Source organism: Schistocerca cancellata, chromosome 2, assembly GCF_023864275.1.
Source record: "Schistocerca cancellata isolate TAMUIC-IGC-003103 chromosome 2, iqSchCanc2.1, whole genome shotgun sequence".
NCBI classification, from domain to species: domain Eukaryota; kingdom Metazoa; phylum Arthropoda; class Insecta; order Orthoptera; family Acrididae; genus Schistocerca; species Schistocerca cancellata.
In genome coordinates this window covers 395,149,207-395,170,530 of record NC_064627.1, presented here as the reverse complement: position 1 = coordinate 395,170,530, position 21,324 = coordinate 395,149,207, and the positions used below count along the sequence as shown (strand labels likewise).

Here is a 21,324-nt window from a genome sequence, read left to right as displayed (position 1 = left end):
AATCAATAGTCTAAAAATATTTAATAAAATTCCATTTTCTTCTCGGTCAGCTCACATAAGTAGCTTCAGGAGCAAGCTATTAAACTGGTTACTAATTAATCCTTTTTACAATATAACAGAATTTATGAATATAAAATCAATTGACATTAATTTTTAAGGATTTCATTATGTGATGTCACTGAATGTGTTTATCTTATGTTGTGGTGTATGTTATCATCTATGGGCACTATTTGCAATGCTCATTTACCTTTAAGGTACTATTCAAGGAAAAAGTTATATAACATCCATGTAAATTGCCTATTCAATGGTGAATAAAGAATCTGAATGTGGCGTCTCAGCAAAATTTCGCAATTTGTGAGACAAACACACACACACACACACACACACACACACACACACACACACACACACACACACACACACACAGCTCAGCCTCCAGATTATAACACCCAAAAGATAGGAAAATTTTGTCAAATGTCCTTCGTCTTGAGAAGAAGCATATTAGAGAGAAATACATCATGTTGGAAACAAAGAGGAAGTGGTCCTTATAGTTATTTGAAAACCGATCATTTTAAAGTCAAAATAGTAACGAAAAGCATATGAAGTGGTGTAATACCCAAAAACAGCGATGTTATAATGATAACTAATATATAAATATGTAGAGACTGCTTTCTGTGCTACAAGCTCATACGTTCGCTTATCACTTTTTAACTTACGGAAAAGAAGTAAGACTGCTGCTTGCTACGTTTTTGATGGTGCATACATATAGAGATTGTCTTCAGTCTATAGATGGGCACTCCGTGCCTGAATAGTTTCAAAGAGCCAGATCTTTCTAAATAGTGGATAAATGATGATTCAGAAAAAAATGAATGGTAGCTCATTTGATTTCAAAATGCGCTCTTGGCACAGTAAAACAGCTTGCAACTCGATCTCTTTACTGAGCACGTCTCCATCTCAGTTCAGCTCTTAATTCTTTGTATTCTTCTTTGATCTGTTCTAATCGTCATCTTCTTGTGTTGTTGCTCTTGTGCTTTCTTGTTCAGAGTGTCCTCGTAAGGTATACTGTTATGTCTTCTCCTATGTACGTTGCATTTATAGTCGCTTTTGTTGCTGTGTCGATAGCCTTCATGCACCTTTTAATTATTTTGGGCGGATAGGGTACTAAATGTAATGGTTATTTTAACATACATCATTGTCCATGTATTCGGGTTGTCTCAGAAGGTATGGTCAACGTTTAGAGATATGACAGGCACGATCGTTTGAAGCAAAAAAGCAAATATGGATTTATGTCCTGTTCTAAATGGTTTCTGGGACGAAACATGTTTAAAGTTACTTTTGTATATTTTTTCTTGAATAACACGAAATCCGCTGCCACTAGCGAAAACTTGTCGCAGTACAAAAGAAAACTACATTAAATTTCCCTTAAAAGGGTCTTATTTACTTTTCCTCAGGACTTTTAGGTTGCTTGAAAAAAGAGAATATGGAAATTCTTGCGCAACACGCATGCATTGAGGTGTAGGTAAGCTAGTTGAGGTAGTGGCCTATATCAAATTATTCGTCTCGAATTTGTCTACACTACTATGGTACATTCTAAACAATGACAATGTTATGAATGATAAAGAAAATAAGCAACAATGCACATTAAATATATTCTATCTCAGCAACCATTCAGAAGAGTGCATATGTCCATATGAAGTTTTTTGCTTTAAATGATCTTCCCTGTCATGTCCCTGAATAGTGACCATTCATCCTTGGACAACCTGTATATTATGTTTAATTTTTTATTTATTCATTTTACCTGAACAGATTAATCCTTCAGGAGTCCTCTTACATAAGACCAGAGTTTTATATGTAATTACAAAACTTATTAAAATCACAGTTACTTAAAAAAATCATAATATTTTTAATATGATATCTCTTCTTCCTCTTCTCTCTGCATGTAGTAGGCATTTGACTGTTACGCCGTCTTGGCTGAAATTGTTGATTTTCCTCTGGCTTCCTAAATATCTTCCGCCCACTGGCCAATAATATCACCAATTTTGGTAATCAGTTGTCTTCCTGTCTTTCGACGTAATCCTTCCACTTGTTTATGTATCCTTTAGTTTGCTCATTTAAGTTTTTCTCTCTCAGTTCTTTTCTGATGTCTATATTCACTCTCCCCTCAGACATTGTATCCAGCCACTCTTCCTAGCAATCGGATCTCTAATGCTTGTGTTCTGATGGGAACGAGTATTTCTACTGTGTTGTCCAGGAAAGAGCTTCAGGATCTAGAGAGCAGTAGTTATGATGAGTGGTAGTGGATCAACAATAAGCATGAGTATTTGGACTGCAACGACGTCCTGTACAATAAATGGAGAGCTGAAGGATTTTTCGACGGCGTTGTCAACTCAACAAAGAATTTTTCGCAACTACCGCCACTTATCTCTCCGAAATAATCAGTAAGTTTATGTTTGATTACGGTTCAATGATGGTTATCGCTAAAGTCAAGTACTGGTTTAGTTCCTAGGTTGGGACAATGGGATCCACTGCGGCATCTATTTTGCCTAGAACATACAAGCTATTCCACAGAGCATTTGGTATTTATGTTTTAGATTAATGAACTGACATGTCTTAGTTATCGTTTCTCTCAGCATGATTGATTCTGTTTGCTTTCTGCATGTAATCAATTTTATTTTCAGAGATAGTAGGTAGTTTGTGAGTCCAACGTGCAGTGTCCCCCACATTCATGGACTGTTTTAGCTCTTCCGTTAACCAAGGTGCTGGTTTTCCCGTCAGGTTTCCAGTCTTTGAGGGAGAGTATTTATTATGTAACAGAGTTAGTTTGATAATGATGCTGTGAGCTGATATTCCAGGTACGAATTTCCTTGCTTGTGGATTTCGTGGCAAATATATGTATCGGGGCCTGACTATAGGCTGCATTATGGGCAGATGCAAGCAAAAATATTGTTGCATTGGAAGAAAAAACTACACTCTTCAATTTCACACGAAGGGCAGAATATTTATGTTAGTGTTCCTTGGATTAGTTGTGTGATCCTAAGCCGAATCGAATGTTGAAAGGTCAGTTTTGAAACAGGCTATCCTGCCTACTTTCAGAGGTCTGTAGATGACTCACATCAGGCATTTTTAAAAGGCATTTGATATTTGTTGCTGTTGTGATCGTCAGTCCTGAGACTGGTTTGATGCAGCTCTATCCCGTGCAAGTTTCTTCATCTCCCAGTACCTACTGCAACCTACATCCTTCTGAATCTGCTTAGTGTATTCATCTCTTGGTCTCCCTCTACGATTTTTACCCTCCACGCTGCCCTCCAATACTAAATTGGTGATCCCTTGATGCCTCAGAACATGTCCTATCAACCAATCCCTTCTTCTAGTCACGTTGTGCCACAAATTCCTCTTCTCCCCAATTCTATTCAATACCTCCTCATTAGTTACGTGATCTACCCATCTAATCTTCAGCATTCTTCTGTAGCACCACATTTCGAAAGCTTCTATTCTCTTCTTGTCCAAACTATTTATCGTCCATGTTTCACTTCCATACATGGCTACACTCCATACAAATACTTTCAGAAATGACTTCCTGTCACTTAAATCTATACTCGATGTTAACAAATTTCTCTTCTTCAGGAACGTTTTCATGCCATTGCCAGTCTACGTTTTATATCCTCTCTACTTCGACCATCATCAGTTATTTTTCTCCCCAAATAGCAAAACTCCTTTATTACTTTAACCGTCTCATTTCCTAATCTAATACCATCAGCATCGCCCGATTTAATTCGACAACATTCTATTATCCTCGTTTTGCTTTTGTTGATGTTCATCTTATATCCTCCTTTCAAGACAGTGTCCATTCCGTTCAACTGCTCTTCCAAGTTGTTTGCTGTCTCTGACAGAGTTACAATGTCATCTGCAAACCTCAAAGTTTGTATTTCTTCTCCATGGATTTTAATACCCACTCCGAACTTTTCTTTTGTTTCCTTTACTGCTTGCTCTATATACAGATTGAATGGCATCGGGTAGAGGCTACAACCCTGTCTCACTCCCTTCCCAACCACTGCTTCTCTTTCATGTCCCTCGACTCTTATAATTGCCATCTGGTTTCTGTACAAATTGTAAATAGCCTTTCGCTCCCTGTATTTTACCCCTGCCACCTTCAGAATTTGAAAGAGAGTATTCCAGTCAACATTGTCAAAAGCTTTCTCTAAGTTTACAAATGCTAGAAACGTAGGTTTGCCTTTCCTTAATCTTTCTTCTAAGATAAGTCGTAGGGTCAGTATTGCCTCACGTGTTCCAACATTTTTATGGAATCCAAACTGATCGTCCCTGAGGTCAGCTTCAACTAGTTTCTCCATCCGTCTGTAAAGAATTCGCGTTAGTATTTTGTAGCTGTGACTTATTAAACTGATAGTTCGGTAATTTTCACATCTGTCAACATCTGCTTTCTTTGAGATTGGAATTACTATATTCTTCTTGACGTCTGAGGGAATTTCGCCAGTCTCATACATCCTGCTCACCAGATGGTAGAGTTTTGTTATTTGATATTTACGAACTTGTATTTGTCTTGTTTGTCTTCATTAGTATTGGATGTGAGTGGTATGGTCGGTAATAAGTCAAAGTGTTCGTATGCCACTACTCCACCTCCTCATCTGTTACTTCTGTGAAGTCATAGGGCAGTGGAGTCTATATATTAAGGGAACTGGAGAACTCGCTTGTCTTGAGCCTGGTGTGCAAGTTCGTTAGAAGAAAGACGTTGATGTCGATATTCTGAAATATATGGCGGAGTTCGTCGAAATGAGTTGAAAGTGACGGCCAACTATGTTCTACAGTTACAATACAAACAAGCTGCTAGAAATTGTGGCTGCTTGAGTAGAAAAGTTCGTAGCTCCTAAAGCACAGACTTTAGAGTTCATTTGCACTGCTTTTTTTTCAGCCTTTATCCGCACCATTACCCTGACATTTCTTGTTCACACACTATGTAGCCCAAATTCGGATATCACTCTATTCAAAATTTTTATCTTTCAGCAGTGAAATCCTTGCATATTGTCAGGCTTGTCTTCGCGAATTTCTTAATCACTCTGACTGTTTCAGACATTTTCGTATATAATACAAACTTCACGATTGTTACTCTAGGTTCCACAGATCACAACTTCCTACATCCTACTTCTTAACTTCTGATTACAGAATGTGCTGCATTATATTTGTTCTCACTTTAAACTTTTACAATGTCAGATGGCTATGTTAATAAGAAATGTTTTAATCTTAGCAGTGCACTTTCAATGCTGGACAACAATATGTTACGCACATTGCTTTCGCATAGAAGAATTAAGAGGGATGTTGGGTACCATTTTACCAAAATGGAAGAAAAAATTCCGCTACCGTCAGCAGATAATTGTCATGGCTTGTGGCTCATCGTCAAACCTGAAGAGACATCTAAAATCGAAGCATCCCACAGTACATCTGGAACAATGTGAGTCAGGAAGCCCATCAAGATAGCCATCAGTCGATACAGAAATTCGAGAAATCATTTCTCGTGAACTGTCCTCACCTATGTCTGTTTCCAGCTCGGGTGAAGATATCCTCCCAAAAAAGCAAACTGAGTCTCAAGCGCTATCCAGCCCATCAGTCTCGTCAGATTCTGGACAAAGTCCTGATTTATCTCTTTGTGGTGCCCTCACTCTCAACTGCTTTCCATTTACAACAACCAATAAGTAATTTTTTGAACGTTATAAAGCTGTTCACATTAAGTAAATGCATGCCATTAGATGTACAGCTTTTAAAAACGATTTGCAGTACAAATTAAAAAAAATTCGGTCATCTAAAAGGCAGTCTGTCGTACGTCTGGTGCGTGGACGAGTGTAAGTAACATTAGTTTGAGAAGAGTGAACTAAAGTCACACCTTTTTGAGTGCTCACAATTTGAAGACAGACAGATTGCAGGAAATGTCTCAAACTGGGGAAAATCTGTTATCCCAAACACAATATAAATTTTAAAATCACTTCCATAATAATAGAAAATGCATCAAATACGAAATTACCGAGCGAGGTGGCGCAGTGGTTAGCACACTGGACTCGCATTCGGGAGGACGACGGTTCAATCCCGTCTCCGGCCATCCTGATTTAGGTTTTCCGTGATTTCCCTAAATCGCTTCAGGCAAATGCCGGGATGGTTCCTTTGAAAGGGCACGGCCGATTTCCTTCCCCATCCTTCCCTCACCCGAGCTTGCGCTCCGTCTCTAATGACCTCGTTGTCGACGGGACGTTAAACACTAATATCCTCCTCCTCAAATACGAAATTAACTGCCAGGCTTTTAAAACTTCGATGCATCCCATGCTTTACACATTCTTTAAACCCCACTGCACAACACGCAATTCAGAAGTCCATACAGAAAACAGTTGATGAGTTAAAATGAGTTCTTAAAGAGAAACCCCTTGCTTTAAGAAAACAAGCTGAAATGCAAGAAAATTTAAAAAAACAGACCGACTGAAATCAAAGCAAGATGTCCCAACGAGATGGAACTACTTACGAAATGTTGAAAAAGATTTACTTTAAATAAAGATCCCGTAATTCCTTACCTCGACTTTTAGAGGAAAATCGATCACCTTAAACATAAAAGATGCATACTGGGAGATAATGCAACAGGCTTTACAGATTTTTAAAGTTTTTGATGACTTAACCGAAGAGGTGCCCTCACAGAAAAGTCTCACTTTCAATAATGAAAATCTTACCAGGATTAATGGAATGGCAACTAAAACCGTTTAAAGAAAATAAAGAATATCCTCAAGAAACAGTCACTTCTTGATAATTTGCTTAAAGGGTTATCAGAGTGGTTTGGTGTCTCCAACAACGAAATGATTAGTCAGGCAACATTACTGGATCCCTGATTCAAAGGCAAGGATTTTCAGAAGACAAAACATTTCAGGAGTGCTACATGAAGGCTGTTGCAAAAATGAAAGCGTTGGATGTTCAATAAGAAAAAAACAGAGCTCGCATCGCAACCAGTTACCATCGTTACACATGAGACTTGTTCAATCTGTTAGGAATTCAATAAAACTATTAATCAACTTCTAGCAAGTCACAACCCAGAAAATGCAGCAATTGTCGAATTGGACAAATATTTAGTGAAGGAATATTTGCCTAGAAACAGCGATCCCTTATACTGGTGGGAAACAAAAAAATTGCTATGGCTAGCACTGTATCAATTGGTTCTAAAAGCATTATGTATCACAGCAACATCAATTACCTGCGAACGAATATTCTCAAAATCGGGGCAAATATGCACTGAGAAGAGAAACAGACTCACATCGACTAAAATGTGCCAAATTTTATTAATAAATGATAATACCGAATAATTTTTGTTTTATGGGAACATATAAGGTATACTGACTGCAAATGAAGACTGCAGATACTCTTCAAATCTTATATTGTTTTTTCTAGTAAGAATCAAAATATAACAAGAATTAGTCTTCATTCTTAAAATTTTTCCACTTGCTAAAAAATATTTAGGATTCAGTTGTAATATTTATAACTTTTGCAGTAGACGAAATTTAAAACTTTTATATCTGAAAATTACGAAGGACATAACACAAAATTATTGCTCCTCTTTATATGTTCTTTCAAAATAGGACCAAATCAGATAAAAATGATGGTTTAGTGACCGGAATTAAAAAGGAAACGTGCCTTCCTTTTACTTATTTTTGTGAGTGAATGGTGAGTGGTGAGTCATGAAAAAGAACTAGTTCATCCCAGTGAGTGACAAGTTCTGATCCAATCTCTGATAAGAACAGTTTTTCCCATATCTGCTTCAGTCACACTCATTCTGATGGATTCCACTATCTATCTGACCTCAGTTATCTTGAATGTTTCTTTTCAGGGCCCGTATGCTATGGATTTGGAGTCTCTGGCAGACTGTGACGATCCAGAATATAAAGGTTTACTCGAATGTAACGTTCATCTTGTGCAGCTCAACAATGGCGACATAGTTTACCAGGGAAATTTAACTTTCAACTTTGACATGGATGATCCGAAGCTTCTTGTAAGTATTTTCTACGACGAACAAGCCAACTGATATTTGTGACAGATTTACATAGGTATGAATCACACAACCACAGCAAAAACTTTTGCTTAAGCCCATGTTCTCCTCCAATAAGTTGTGGTAACTGTGGAGAAGTTGTAGTAACTGTGGAGAACATTTTGTTATTTCTGCGTCCAGGAAAGAAAAAGTTTCATTCCTACAGGACGCCTTATGAGAACATGCTCTGTGAATATGATAAAAACCCAGTGAATAATTGTTTTGTAAACAGAGAAATTTGCATCTGGGTACGCGTTTCTTTATGGTTAATGTAGGTGCTCCAGTAACATTCCAATTTTCCTAACCGTCGGATAGGAAATTTGTTTCCAACTTTGCATAATGGTTATTTGCAGCATGAAAATCTCATCATTCAACGAATATTCCTTTCAGATGTTTAGGTTGAAATAGATAAGTCATATGGGACGAAATTTGAAGAATAAACTGGGTGGGGAAATGACACGTAACTGTGACCTACATCCATCTCAGTATCCATACTCCACAAACCACTATGAGGTGAATGTCTGATGGTACTTCTCAACTCACCACATTTTAGGGTTTCTTTCTCAGACCACAGGAAGAATGACTGCTTCAGTGACTCTTAGAGAAAATAGGAACTAAATGTTCATTAGAAGAAGCAAGGCAGTTAATGGAAGAGGCCTTGACCACACCATTTGATACAATTGAAATTCCACCTACCTCTTCTTCTGAAATTAGGAAGATAATGAACTCTCTCAAGAATAAAAGCTCACATGGAATTGATGGCATTTCCAGCAGGATAATAAAAGCTTGTTCCCAAGAAATAAGTGGGATTCTTAGCCACATATGAATAGCTCTCTGAAGCAGGGTATTTTCCCAGAGAGACTGAAGTATGCCATTGTTAAACCACTGCATAAAAAATGGGATACATCTGATGCTAACAACTACCTCCCAATCTCTCTTCTGACTGCATTATCCAAAATTCTTAAAAAAGTAATGTATTGTAAAGTAGCTTCATACCTTTGTAAAAATAAAGTTTTAACAAAATGTCAGTTTGATTTCCAGAAGAGTTTTTCAACGGAAAATGCTATATATACTTTCAATAATGAAAATTAAATGCTCTGAGTAACTGGAAGTCACCCGTTGAAATTTTTTGTGATCTATCAAAGGCTTTTGATTGTATAAATCATGGAATACTTCTATATAAGCTAAAGTACTGTGGTATGAATGGGACAGCGCTCAAATGGTTTAAATCATACCTAACTGGAAGAGTGCAGAAAGGTGAAAAAAGCAGTTCACATAATATCCAAAAAACTAGTGATTTGTCATACTGGGGAACAATCAAGAATGGGGTGCCACAAGGTTCAGTCTTGGGTCCTCTGATGTTCTTAATATATATTAATGACTTGCCATTCCATATTCACGAAGATGCAAAGCTAGTAATTTTTGCCAATAATACAAGTATAGCTATCACACCTAACAGACAAGAATTAACTGGCGAAATTGTAAACGATGTTTTTCAGAAAATCATTAAGTGATTCTCTGCAAATGGGCTCTCATTAAACTTTGACAAAACACAGTATATACAGTTCCACACAGTAAATGGAATGACACCATTTATATATATATAGACTTCGATCAGAAATCGATAGGTAAGGTACAATATTCAAAATTTCTAGGTGTATGTATTGATGAAGGGTTGGACTGGAAAAAAACACTGAGGATCTGCTGAAACGTTTGAGTTCAGCTACTTATGCTATTAGGATCATTGCAAATTTTGGTGATATACATCTCAGTAAATTAGCTTACCATGCCTATTTTCATTCTCTGCTTTCGTATGGCATATTCTGTGGTAACTCATCATTGAGTAAAAGAGTGTTCATTGCACAAAAGCGTGTAATCAGAATAGTTGCTGGAGCTCATCCAAGACCATCCTGCAGACACTTATTTAAAGAGCTAGAGATCTTCACTGTAGCCTCACAATATATATATTCACTTACGAAATTTGTTATTAACAACCCAAACGAATTCAAAAGAAATAGCAGTGTACATGGCTACAACACTAGGAGAAAGGATGATCTTCACTACTCAAGGTTAAATCCAACTTTGGCTCAGAAGGGGGTAAATTATGCTGCCACAAAAGTCTTTGGTTACTTACCTAATAGCATCAAAAGTCTGACAGATAGCCATATAGCATTTAAAAGGAAATTAAAAGAATTTCTTAATGGCAACTCCTTCTACTCATTAGATGAATTTTTGGATATAGTAAGTGGGTAATTTATCCAACCCCCACAAAAAAATTAAAAATATTAAGTGTCATGTAATATATTGTGTAATGTAATATCTTGTATAGACAACTTTTAGTAACCTGACACGTTCCCCATCATTACGAAGTGTCATATTCATGATCTATGGAACAAGTACTAATCTAATCTAATCTAATCTGTCTGCACTATAATTAGTCTAACCTTGCCTTGTCTTGTGTTTAAGGGAGACAGCATAGAGAGGTGCAGTATATTCCTAAACTCCTCACACTGACTCTTGAATCTTATTACGAGGGGCGTTCAATAAGTAATGCAACACACTTTTTTCTCCACCAATTTAGGTTGAAAAATGCGGAAGTTGTTGTGGAACATCGTGGAATATTCCCGCTTCAAACCCCTAAAGTTTCAAGAAGTTCCAACAGGAGGCAGCGCTGTATGTAGATTTTAAAATGGCGTTTCTAACACAGTTGTGTTCCGAGGAGACAACTGTCATTGAGTTTGTTTTGGCGGAAAACCAGAGCATCGCAGATATTCACAGATGCTTGCAGAATGTCTACGGAGACCTGGCAGTGAACAAAATCACGTCGAGTCGTTGGACGAGTTATGAAACGTCCCCTTAGAACAATTATACAGGACTTTGCTTAAACTGACACACAATATTTTTTAGCGCAACGCAATCTGACTTTCAATAATCCCTACAAAACAATGGCCCTGACTAACATTAACCTCTACCTTTCACAAATCACTTACCTCACAAAAATCTTCGTTACTCGAACTACTGCAATACAGCGAGCGCCACTGCTGCCAGCTAAATAACAGATTCAAACTACGGAAGGCACTAACTACTGATAGGCATAGTTAGCAAATGAAAGATTTTAATAGAGAACAAACAATGTATTTACCTTAATATTCATAATTGACATCCAGTCTTACATATTTCAAAACTCCGCCATCTCTCTCCCCACATCCACCACTGCTGGCGGCTCACCTCCAACTGCGCAACGCTACGCGCTGTTCACATCCAGCTGCCGCTGCCCAACACTACAATGGCAGACAACAATGCAAACTAGCTACAGACTGCACACAGCACAGCCAGTGATTTTCATACCGAGCGCTACGTAACGTTGCCGATAAGAAAACATAAATAGCCTACTTACAGAGTCATCTGTCATCATAGCAACACTGTCGTGGAAGCCTGCTCGTTCTCCCGCGTGCCGGTTGGCCACACACAGCTGTGACTTCTGCAATGGTGGAACGTGCGGACACTCTCATTAAAGGTGGTCGACGGGCCACAACCAAACACAACGCAACTAGACATCTCTGTTGATAGTGCTGGTACAATCGTCCATCGATTGAGATACACTAAAGTGTGTGTCCGTTGGGCTCCTCGACACCTAACAGAAGACCATAAAGAGCAACAAAGGACCTCCGTTGGGATTTGCTTGCGCGTTACGAGTCTGATCGCGACATTTTTTGTCGAAAATCGTCTCAGACTATGAAATCTGGGTTCGTTGGTCTGTTGTTCCTTATCCACTCTGCAGCCCGGATCTCGCACCTTCCGCCATCCATCTGTTTTGCCTAATGAAGGATGCACTCAGCGGGAAGCAATAGGCGGATGGCGTGGAGTTTATTGATGTATAAAGACGATGGCTCCGACGTCGACGAGTAGAGTGGTACCACGTGGGCATACAGGGGCTCCCAGTAAGGCCATCGCATTGAATGGAGATTATTTTGAAAAATAGGGTTCTGTAGCTAAAAGAGTGGGAAATACTACGGTATATTGGAATCCTGAACAAAACCAATCTGCTTCCAGAAAAAGACGTGCTGCATTACTTACTGAGCGTCCCTTGTAAACTGGATATCGTGGGATAGACGATGTCCATCTTCAAGCGTCTGTCTTCATGTCAGTTTAGATTTTTCATCATTGCCGTTACAATTACCTCTAGATCAAACAAACCTGTACTCCACCTGTTTGTATACGTTCGATATCACCTGTTTGTCCTATTTGTTATCATTTCCACACTGTTGAGCCCACGGCGTCTCACAAGACTGGTTTGTATGCCATCCCATTTGCAGAGTCATTAATAGAATTTGTAGTTATGATTTATTCAATTCACGTCCCATTTCAGGATATTATAATCTCTTCTTCAGGTGTACATAAAACTGTAATACACAGAAGGAGTAGGGGGGGGGGGGGAATATAATATAACAAGCATTTGTGATGTAAAATCGCGTTGAAGTGTTCGCCCATGTTGATGCTAGATAGGAGTATGGGTATAGCTATTATGGACTCTATGATAATAGTCTAATAGCCACAGGTATCTTCGTGACCACTATTTTTAATGACGCGTTTTGAAAATATCATTATCAAATTGAATTCCATTAATTGAATCTGATGATGATATTTTCGAAACGCTTCATGAAAAATATCTGTAGCTATTTTACTATTATCATAGCGTCCATAATAGCTATTCCCATACTCCTAGGTCGTACAATATAACGCACATGAAAAAACCAGATAAACAGACTAGGAAACAAGGCTACCCACTTATTATATATGGTCACGCAGAACACAGGGTTCGGATCAGTGAGTGAAAAGTCTCCAAATCACAGCATGTTGGGTGGGACTAGAAAAAGGAGGAGAGGCCTAATAATCAAACGGTCCTAAACATGTAATTTTCAGGAGGGAAAGACGAGAGAAAAAGGAAGCAAAGCCGAACACTGTACTTACGTCTTCACTCTGTCCGCCGTCGAACAGCCGTTTCCCATGGACGTCAACAAGAACAGACTGGAGGGTCGCTCTGGAGGAGCGTCGCGGACAGAAACTGCGTGCAACAGGAAATAAACTGGAGGCGATATTGACGAAGATACGGTAAATAGGGACCGCTTTAATATTCCAACTAAACGATAATGAAACATGAACTGTGGTCCGTACGTAGTCAATATAGATATTTCACAGACGTAAAAATATGAGAAGCAGTATGCAACAAGGCAGCGATACATATCCAAGGAATAAAGAACCGCGATAACCAGCGCTTTGTAGAGTGACTGAATTTTCCAAATAACCTATAAGTGAACCGTAGTCTGTCACCTGCGTTACGTACAGCTCAACTTAGGTAATTATTCCAGTTTATATCGAAACAAATTGTTACATTCAGGTATTAGATGTTCAACAATTCCTGTTGTGTATCACTGATTTTATAGACGCGTGAAATCTTTTCAAAATCTGGTTGGATATTTACCCAAACATTTCAGTACGTACTTCGTTACAGGTAACGGCATCACGTACAAAAAATGCGTTTCTGTTGATATTATGTGACAGATCGTTAATACACAGCACGAATGGGGCGGATCCTGACTCTTCCTTAGGACACTCCCGACTGTCTGCAGGACAGTCTCCATCGAAGGTGACGGGCTGCGTCCTAACCAAGAAATTCTCAATCCAGCCACACATTTCGCGTGATACCCCATATGATAGTACTTAGTAAGTGTTGGTATGTTACTGGTCCAAATGCTTGTCAGAAGCAGTACGCCTTGTACTGCCTTGCTCCAAGGCTTTCAGGAAATCATGTGAGAAAAGCGCAAGTTGTGTTTTGCATGATCGATGTTTTCGGAATACATTTTAGTTGGTTTAGAGATAATTCTTTTAGAGATACAGTGGTCGATAACAATATGTGAAAACCACAAACACGTCACTGTGCCTAATATGGTGTAGGAAAACAGTTGAATTCAGAACAGCTTTCCGTCATAGATGTATGGTAGAAAGCACGAAGTACACTACTGGCCATTAAAATTGCTACACCACGAAGATGACGAGCTACAGACGCGAAATTTGACCGACAGGAAGAAGATGCTGTGATATGCAAATGATTAGCTTTTCAGAGCATTCACACAAGGTTGGCGCCCGTGGCGACACCTACAACGTGCTGACATGAGGAAAGTTTCCAACCGATTTCTCATACACAAACAGCGGTTGACCGGCGTTGCCTGGTGACACGTTGTTGTGATGCCTCGTGTAAGGAGGGGAAATGCGTACCATCACGTTTCCGACTTTGATGAAGGTCGCCCTATCGCGATTGCGGTTTATCGCATCGCGACACTGCTGCTCGCGTTGCTCGAGATCCAATGACTGTTAGCAGAATATGGAATCGATGGGTTCAGGAGGGTAATAAGGAACGCCGTATAGGAACCCAACGGCCTCGTATCACTAGCAGTCGAGATGACAGGCATCTTATCCGCATGGCTGTAACGGATCGTGCAGCCACGTCTCGATCCCTGAGTCAACAGATGGGGACGTTTGCAAGACAACAACCATCTGCACGAACAGTTCGACGACGTTTGCAGCAGCATGGACTATTAGCTCGGAGCCCATGGCTGCGGTTACCCTTGACGCTGCATCACAGACAGGAGCGCCTGCGATGGTGTACTCAACGACGAACCTGGGTGCACGAATGGCAAATCGACATTTTTTCAGATGAATCCAGGTTCTGTTTACAGCATCATGATGGTCGCATCCGTGTTTGGCGACATCGCGGTGAACGCACATTGGAAGCGTGTATTCGTCATCGCCATACTGGCGTATCACCCAATGTGATGGTATAGGGTGCCATTGGTTACACGTCTCGGTCACCTCTTTTTCGCATTGACGGCACTTTGAACAGTGGACGTTACATTTCAGATGTGTTACGACCCATGGCTCTACCCTCATTCGATCCATTTCAGCAGGATAATGCACGACCGCATGTTGCAGGTCCTGTACGGACCTTTCTGGATACAGAAAATGTTCGACTGCTGCCCTGGCCAGCACATTCTCCAGATTCTCACCAATTGAAAACGTCTGGTCAATGGTGGCCGAGCAGCTGGTTCGTCGCAGTACGCCAGTCACTACTCTTGATGAACTGTGGTATCGTGTTGAAGCTGCATGGGCAGCTGTACCTGTACACGCCATCCAAGCTCTGTTTGACTCAATGCCCAGGCGTATCAAGGCCGTTATTATGGCCAGAGGTGATTGTTCTGGGTACTGATTTCTCAGGATCTATGCACCCAAATTGCGTGAAAATGTAATCACATGTCGGTTCTAGTACAGTAAATTTGTCCAATGAATACCCCTTTATCATCTGTATTTCTTCTTGGTGTAGCAATTTTAATGGTCAGTAGTGTATGTATGTAGGGAGCAGAGTATGTGAGTAACCTGTTTCCACCGCATAGTGTTACACATCAACATAGTGTTACACATCAATGCAAGTTATTGAGAAAATTTAATTATTAAGAAAAATTAATTATTGATAACTGACATAATCAATATTATCATTGAAAAATAATTTAATTTCGTGGGAAACACAACAAACCCTGAAGCTTCCTGGCAGATTAAAACTGTGTGCCAGACCGAGATTCGAACTCCAGAACTTCACCTACACAGGAAAGTGCTCTACCATCTGAGCCACCCAAGCACGACTCACAACGCCTCGTCACAGCTTCAATTCTGCCAGTACCTTGTCTCCTACCTTCCAGACTTCACTGAAGCTCTTCTGCGAACCTTGCACTTGCCCACGAAAGTCAAAGATCCCAAGTTCCAGTCTCGGTCCGGCACATAGCTTTAATTTGCTATCATATCAGCGCACACTCCGCTGCAGAGTGAAAAACTCATTCTGGAAACATCCCCCCAGGCTGTGGTTAAGCCATGTTTCCATAATATCCTTTCTTCCAGGAGTGCTAGTTCTCCAAGGTTTGCAGAAGAGCTTCTGTGAAGTTTGGAAGGTAGGAAACGAGGTACTGACAGAACTGAAACTGTGAGGACATACCGTGAGTCGTGCTTGGGTAGCTCAGATGTATCCAAGATGGCGGCGACGACGTCATCCAAGATGGCAGCGTGTAGACTTGGAAACAGTGCATGACATAATCCAATATGGCAACCATGATATCAGCTGATAATGCAAGTACCGTTATCCAAGATGGCAGCTTTTGGCTGGAAAGTGCCATGCCACCCTCCCCTCCCCTCCACGCCCCCGGAAGAATGGTGGGGAGTTCAAATTCCAACAGGATAATGCATCACACCATGGTTATCTCTACTAAACTAAGAAAATCACAGGAAGATAGGTCACTTGGGCTACATCCACTAACTTAAGTCATTAGACTGCCACGTCTTCCTAGGAACTGGCGCCAAGTTTGAATTTTGGCATGAAGATAAATCACTTGGGGTTTCTGTACTAAGCTAAGAAAATGGCGTGAAAGTAAGGACGATTGAACTACCGCCACCTCCTCCTAGGAACCGGCGCCAAGTTAGAGTTTTGGCGGTAAAGAAAGGTCAATTCGCCTCTCTATACTAAGCTAAGAAAATGGTGCAAAAAAAGGTTACCTCCACTGACCTCAGACACTCGACTGCCACCTACTCCTAAGGATTCGTGGGAAAAGGACTCAATGAGTCTTTATTTTGCAGGCAGTTTCTCCACCATGAGATCTAGAGTCAAATGGTTCAAATGGCTCTGAGCACTATGGGACTTAACATCTATGGTCGTCAGTCCCCTAGAATTTATCACATTGATACAGAACACATGCTTGGGGTCACAATACACTGTCTGCAGACCAGTAAACTACTCCTAAATAACACTCTGCCAACCTGCAAACAACTCCTAACTTACCCAAATAATTTCAGTACAGACATGCAACTGCTCATAAATAATGCAGCACAGTGATGTGTAGACACACTCAGTACTCGTAAACTATCAAAATAGCGCATAGCACAGCCTACAGACCTGCTCGCAAAATGATGCAACAGACATGTGCAGACACCACCGGCTGCCCCCTGTCCAATGGACCACACACATTCCCAGAAGTCAGGATGCACTGACAGCCCTGCAAAGTGACATGGCTGTCAGCTGTCAAACCACACAAAGGCGCCCATTTGGGTCCCGCACGCATGAGGTGGCGGCATCACTTTCATACTCAATACCTGAGAAATTCCTATTGAAATACGTGTTCACCTAGGTGCTGATGATGACTCGACTGGACGGGAGTGAAGACCTATATACAAAGCGCAGATGCTCCAAGGTAGGCAGCGCATGTGTGTTCACTGCTGCTGGCGTGAACCCTCCCTCTACCTGCAGTCCAGCGAAGAGCTTATTGCCGAGTGACACAGCAGAAGTCCATTCCGGAATAGCACAAGCTGCTTTCTCCCTAGCGATTGTAATGGACCATGCATGGCATGTGGCTGACGCTTCACCGCTTGTAGCTACACACTGTCCCAAGCGCATCTAGCAATTTTTCCATTGTTCTGTCCAGATGCATCAGTCATAGCCTGCATTCTACTCATATACAGCCACGTATTCTTTATGTGGTTTAAAGCACTGTCTAATTGCGATTGTATGGTAAACCTGTCACTCATCAGAGGACTTACATCTCATTTGTGGTGAATCATGGCGCATTCATCTAAATGAACTTTGATTTATGTGATGTACTCCATCCCCCCTGTCGCATTTGGGTGCATAATCGAGACTAACTAAGTTAGCGATAGAAGCTTGTGAGGCAGTGCAATTTACCTGACAGGTGTGCTGTTTACAGAGTTAGTGACAGAATTACTTGTAATTTTCGCGTTTTGGACGCTGCTGCTATGTGTTTATCTGTTCCCTTGTAAGAGGTATTCGCCGTTACTAACAATCGTTTTATATAGGGGTGATGCAGGTATAGTATAATTTCTGAACCATGATCGGATGTGAACAGTGGGCGCTATACATCTCCAGGAAGCTGTACTGTACTCATATCACACAGAGCCAATGTTTTAAGGAAGTAGTTTTTTCCGTTTTATGGTTCGATAACATAGTTTATCCTAGAGAAACTAGGAAGAAGGATGTACATCCTGTGCTTGAAATCTATTTCTTACATTGGAATATTAACAGTGCTAATTTCCATACGACTGATAGGTTGGAAACACAAGCGATCTAACATTATAGCCCATTTTAAGTGCAGAACATTGTAGCCATAGGAGTGCATGTGTTTATGTTCTCTCTTACTAATACCTTCCAGGTACCGATTCTAGACTCTAGAACAATACTTTAGAGTTGATAGCTTGGTTGATTTACGTAAAAATGCGTCGAACTCCATCCGTCTGGAGATCCATCGCCTATAAAAATCATTCGTTTCTTGTTCTTCTTAACTGTCTGCTATTACATCACGACACTTTGAAATCTGTTACTATACATCGATAAGGAGTGCTAAGCCCCTCGGCATGGGCGCATCTATCTGCATTCGCAATGATGCTCGCAAAGTAGAGAAGGGGCAGTTTCGCTATGATAGTGAAGTTCGGGAAACATGCTGTCACATCATTGGTCGGTATTGAAGTTACTGTAAAATTGTTAAAATGGTTCGCACTATCAACTGTGATGTTTATTATTAGAGTACATTGATGGTGTCTTTTCTATCCCATCCGTGCACTGGCGCGCTGTTGGTTACCACATAATGATTGACTGACATTGGGTTGTTTGAATTGGAGAGAGAGTTTTGGCGGCTGGGCTATACCTTCTGGGGTGGATCGCACCGAAACAGTGATCGCATACATGACTGCAATATGAGGAATCAGTCGAAATGGAACGTAGAGTTATCAGCTATTCCATTAGTGTGAGAGATGAGTCTAAATGTAGAGCTCATGTATCACCTTTGGACTGTAGTTTGGAGACTCTACAAAACGTGATCAAACTCTTCCGGTTTCCTTATATTGCAACTGTCTTTTATTTAAAATCAGCCGCTGTGTGGTGTGTAATGCTATCCACCATAAGAACATGATTTACACCGTGCAACATCTAGTTTCCTGCAAAATGCCATGGATCAGAACTTCTTAATGTCAGTTTAGAACCTGACATAGGACTCAAAGTCGTGGCAGAAAAAACAGAACGCATGGCATTGTATAAAAGTGTGTTAGAAAACAATGTTTCAAACAACTAAACAGGACCAGAGGGAGCGTCTCTTGGTACTTACTGTATAGTCTGTGGGATACCATCATTCACCTAGATTATAGCTGATCAAACTCTAAAGTGGCCTCTGCAGTGCCTGTATATTAATAGGATCATGCCACACAGGCAGCAGTAGCTGCAGCAGTTTGAGGTGTAAAGTCAGTGAGGGACGACGCGTTCCATTAGGAATGCTGTTCTGGGGAGCATTGCGAAATCTCTTTCTCCTCGCTGGACAGCACTGCAGCTATGCGTCATTGCACCAGCATTGGTGCCTAAGTGACTTCTAAATCACTATGTCAGATGAAGTTAGTGGAGTTTTTATAGTTCGTGCTTTTTCTCTGTTAGAGGGTAGAGAATAACGATGATAGCATGTTGGCCTGATTGATTTGAATGGACGCGGATCTGCTTCGGACTGTAGTATCTGTATCTAGTTTGAAAATGTACCACATTGCGGGCATTTCCACTGAATTGTCAAAACACGGTCCTGTTGCACTACCTCAGATTGTTCTGTTTCTAAACGGGTTGCAGGAGGCGGTGGACATGGCTTTCTCTGACTTCTGCTCGATTCTGGCCTAAATTGGAACGATCAGAAGTGGACAGCTGTAGAAATGGGAGCAGTTGCATGATGCATAGGGACTGACTAAAACCATGTTGTAATTTTACTGTAGCAGCTAGGTTCGGAAAAGGTGACTCGTTTTGAGATATGGGAGTGCCAGAAATATGACTGAGTAGTGGCTGTAATCATTAAAGGAAATATAATAGGATCTAACACAGGTATGTGCTTGAATGGAAAGACCTGATTCCAAATCATGGACATCATTTCTACCGGGTAGCATAACACTGCTGTTTGTGTTCCTTCTCAATCAATCATCGCCTATAACTCAGTGGATATATCACAGAACCTCTGATATGGTATCGAGACAGAATGCGCTACAAATACTATAGAATTATCTAGCTGGGGCGGTGTGAGGGAGTCACAAATACCACTTACATACCACGTTCCTTAGGGGAATCACTTTCAAAATGAGATAATTTTATCATTAGGTTGCATTGTGAGCTACATGTTGGTCTAATAATACACATTCTTATGATCACCGTCACAGTATTTGTCTGGAAAAATCCACCTCATTCAGAGCTAATGTCATAGCTTGATACATAAAGCGGGAATAGCTTTTAACATGGATACTTGTGTGCAGCTGTAGAACCAAGACCGCTTGTGACAGTAACATACAGAAGTTGTGATCGGTTTTTTTTACATCTGGCCGATTACGTCTTTCCTTCTAAGATACAGTGGTAGCACCCGCATGAAAAACCGAAGAGACATGCCCACCCATCGTTGATTTTCGGTCAGTATTATTTTGCATTGTGTGGAATCATTTATTGGTCAAGTATTATACTTAGTAGTAGTGGACGTGTGATATGTCCGCATTTGACCATCAGGCTTATAATGTATGTGTTTGTGTTCCAACATGTGTAAATGAAATGACTATATCTGGTCGTAAGGATGGTACAGATATTTCCATTTCCAGGGCCACAGCCATCAACAGAGTGTATTTCTGATACTTCGCTCATTGTCGAATGTCGTTCAGCTGAGACCGCGATCGGGACATTTAGTTTTAAGTACAGGGATAAAATATATATGACCGATTTCTTAGGATAAACATTCTACCTGTACGCGCTTGGCCAGAATCGCCAGTGACCTGTGTGGACGAGATTCACGTTTCCCATCAATGGTAGCAGCTGTCAGACTGGAGATGCCTGTTGGAGTGTAGGAATGTATATGAATTAACTGTGTTGTCCTCTAGATGACCAAATAGGGAACTAATGGTTAGTATGTGTTGGATAGCTTTCGTGATCACGTGGAAAGTTTAGAAGATTGAATGTGGAGGTGCGTTTGCACTGAATCGTTATTCCCTCCCATGTAAATTGTTCGGTTGACTGCTTCTGCCCATTTCGCGCCTTTATTTAGTTGAGAGAAGATCGATTGTGGTGTGTGCATCTAGCGTGTGGAAGACATGTTTACCGGTTCTCTAGACATGAGAAACACTTTAGTTTGCCTTGTAAATTATAGGGATGA

General features: G+C 40.5%; 1 protein-coding gene across 1 annotated transcript in view; it reads left to right on the top strand.

Annotated features, from left to right (window-relative positions):
- The window catches only part of LOC126145946 (uncharacterized), a 131,143-nt gene that overhangs the window by 28,303 nt on the left and 81,516 nt on the right, over nucleotides 1-21,324 (top strand). Inside the window, exon 2 of the mRNA XM_049915590.1 lies at nucleotides 7,868-8,029. Coding sequence (XP_049771547.1) covers nucleotides 7,868-8,029 — 162 coding nt within the window. The remainder of the gene's footprint in view (nucleotides 1-7,867; nucleotides 8,030-21,324) is intronic.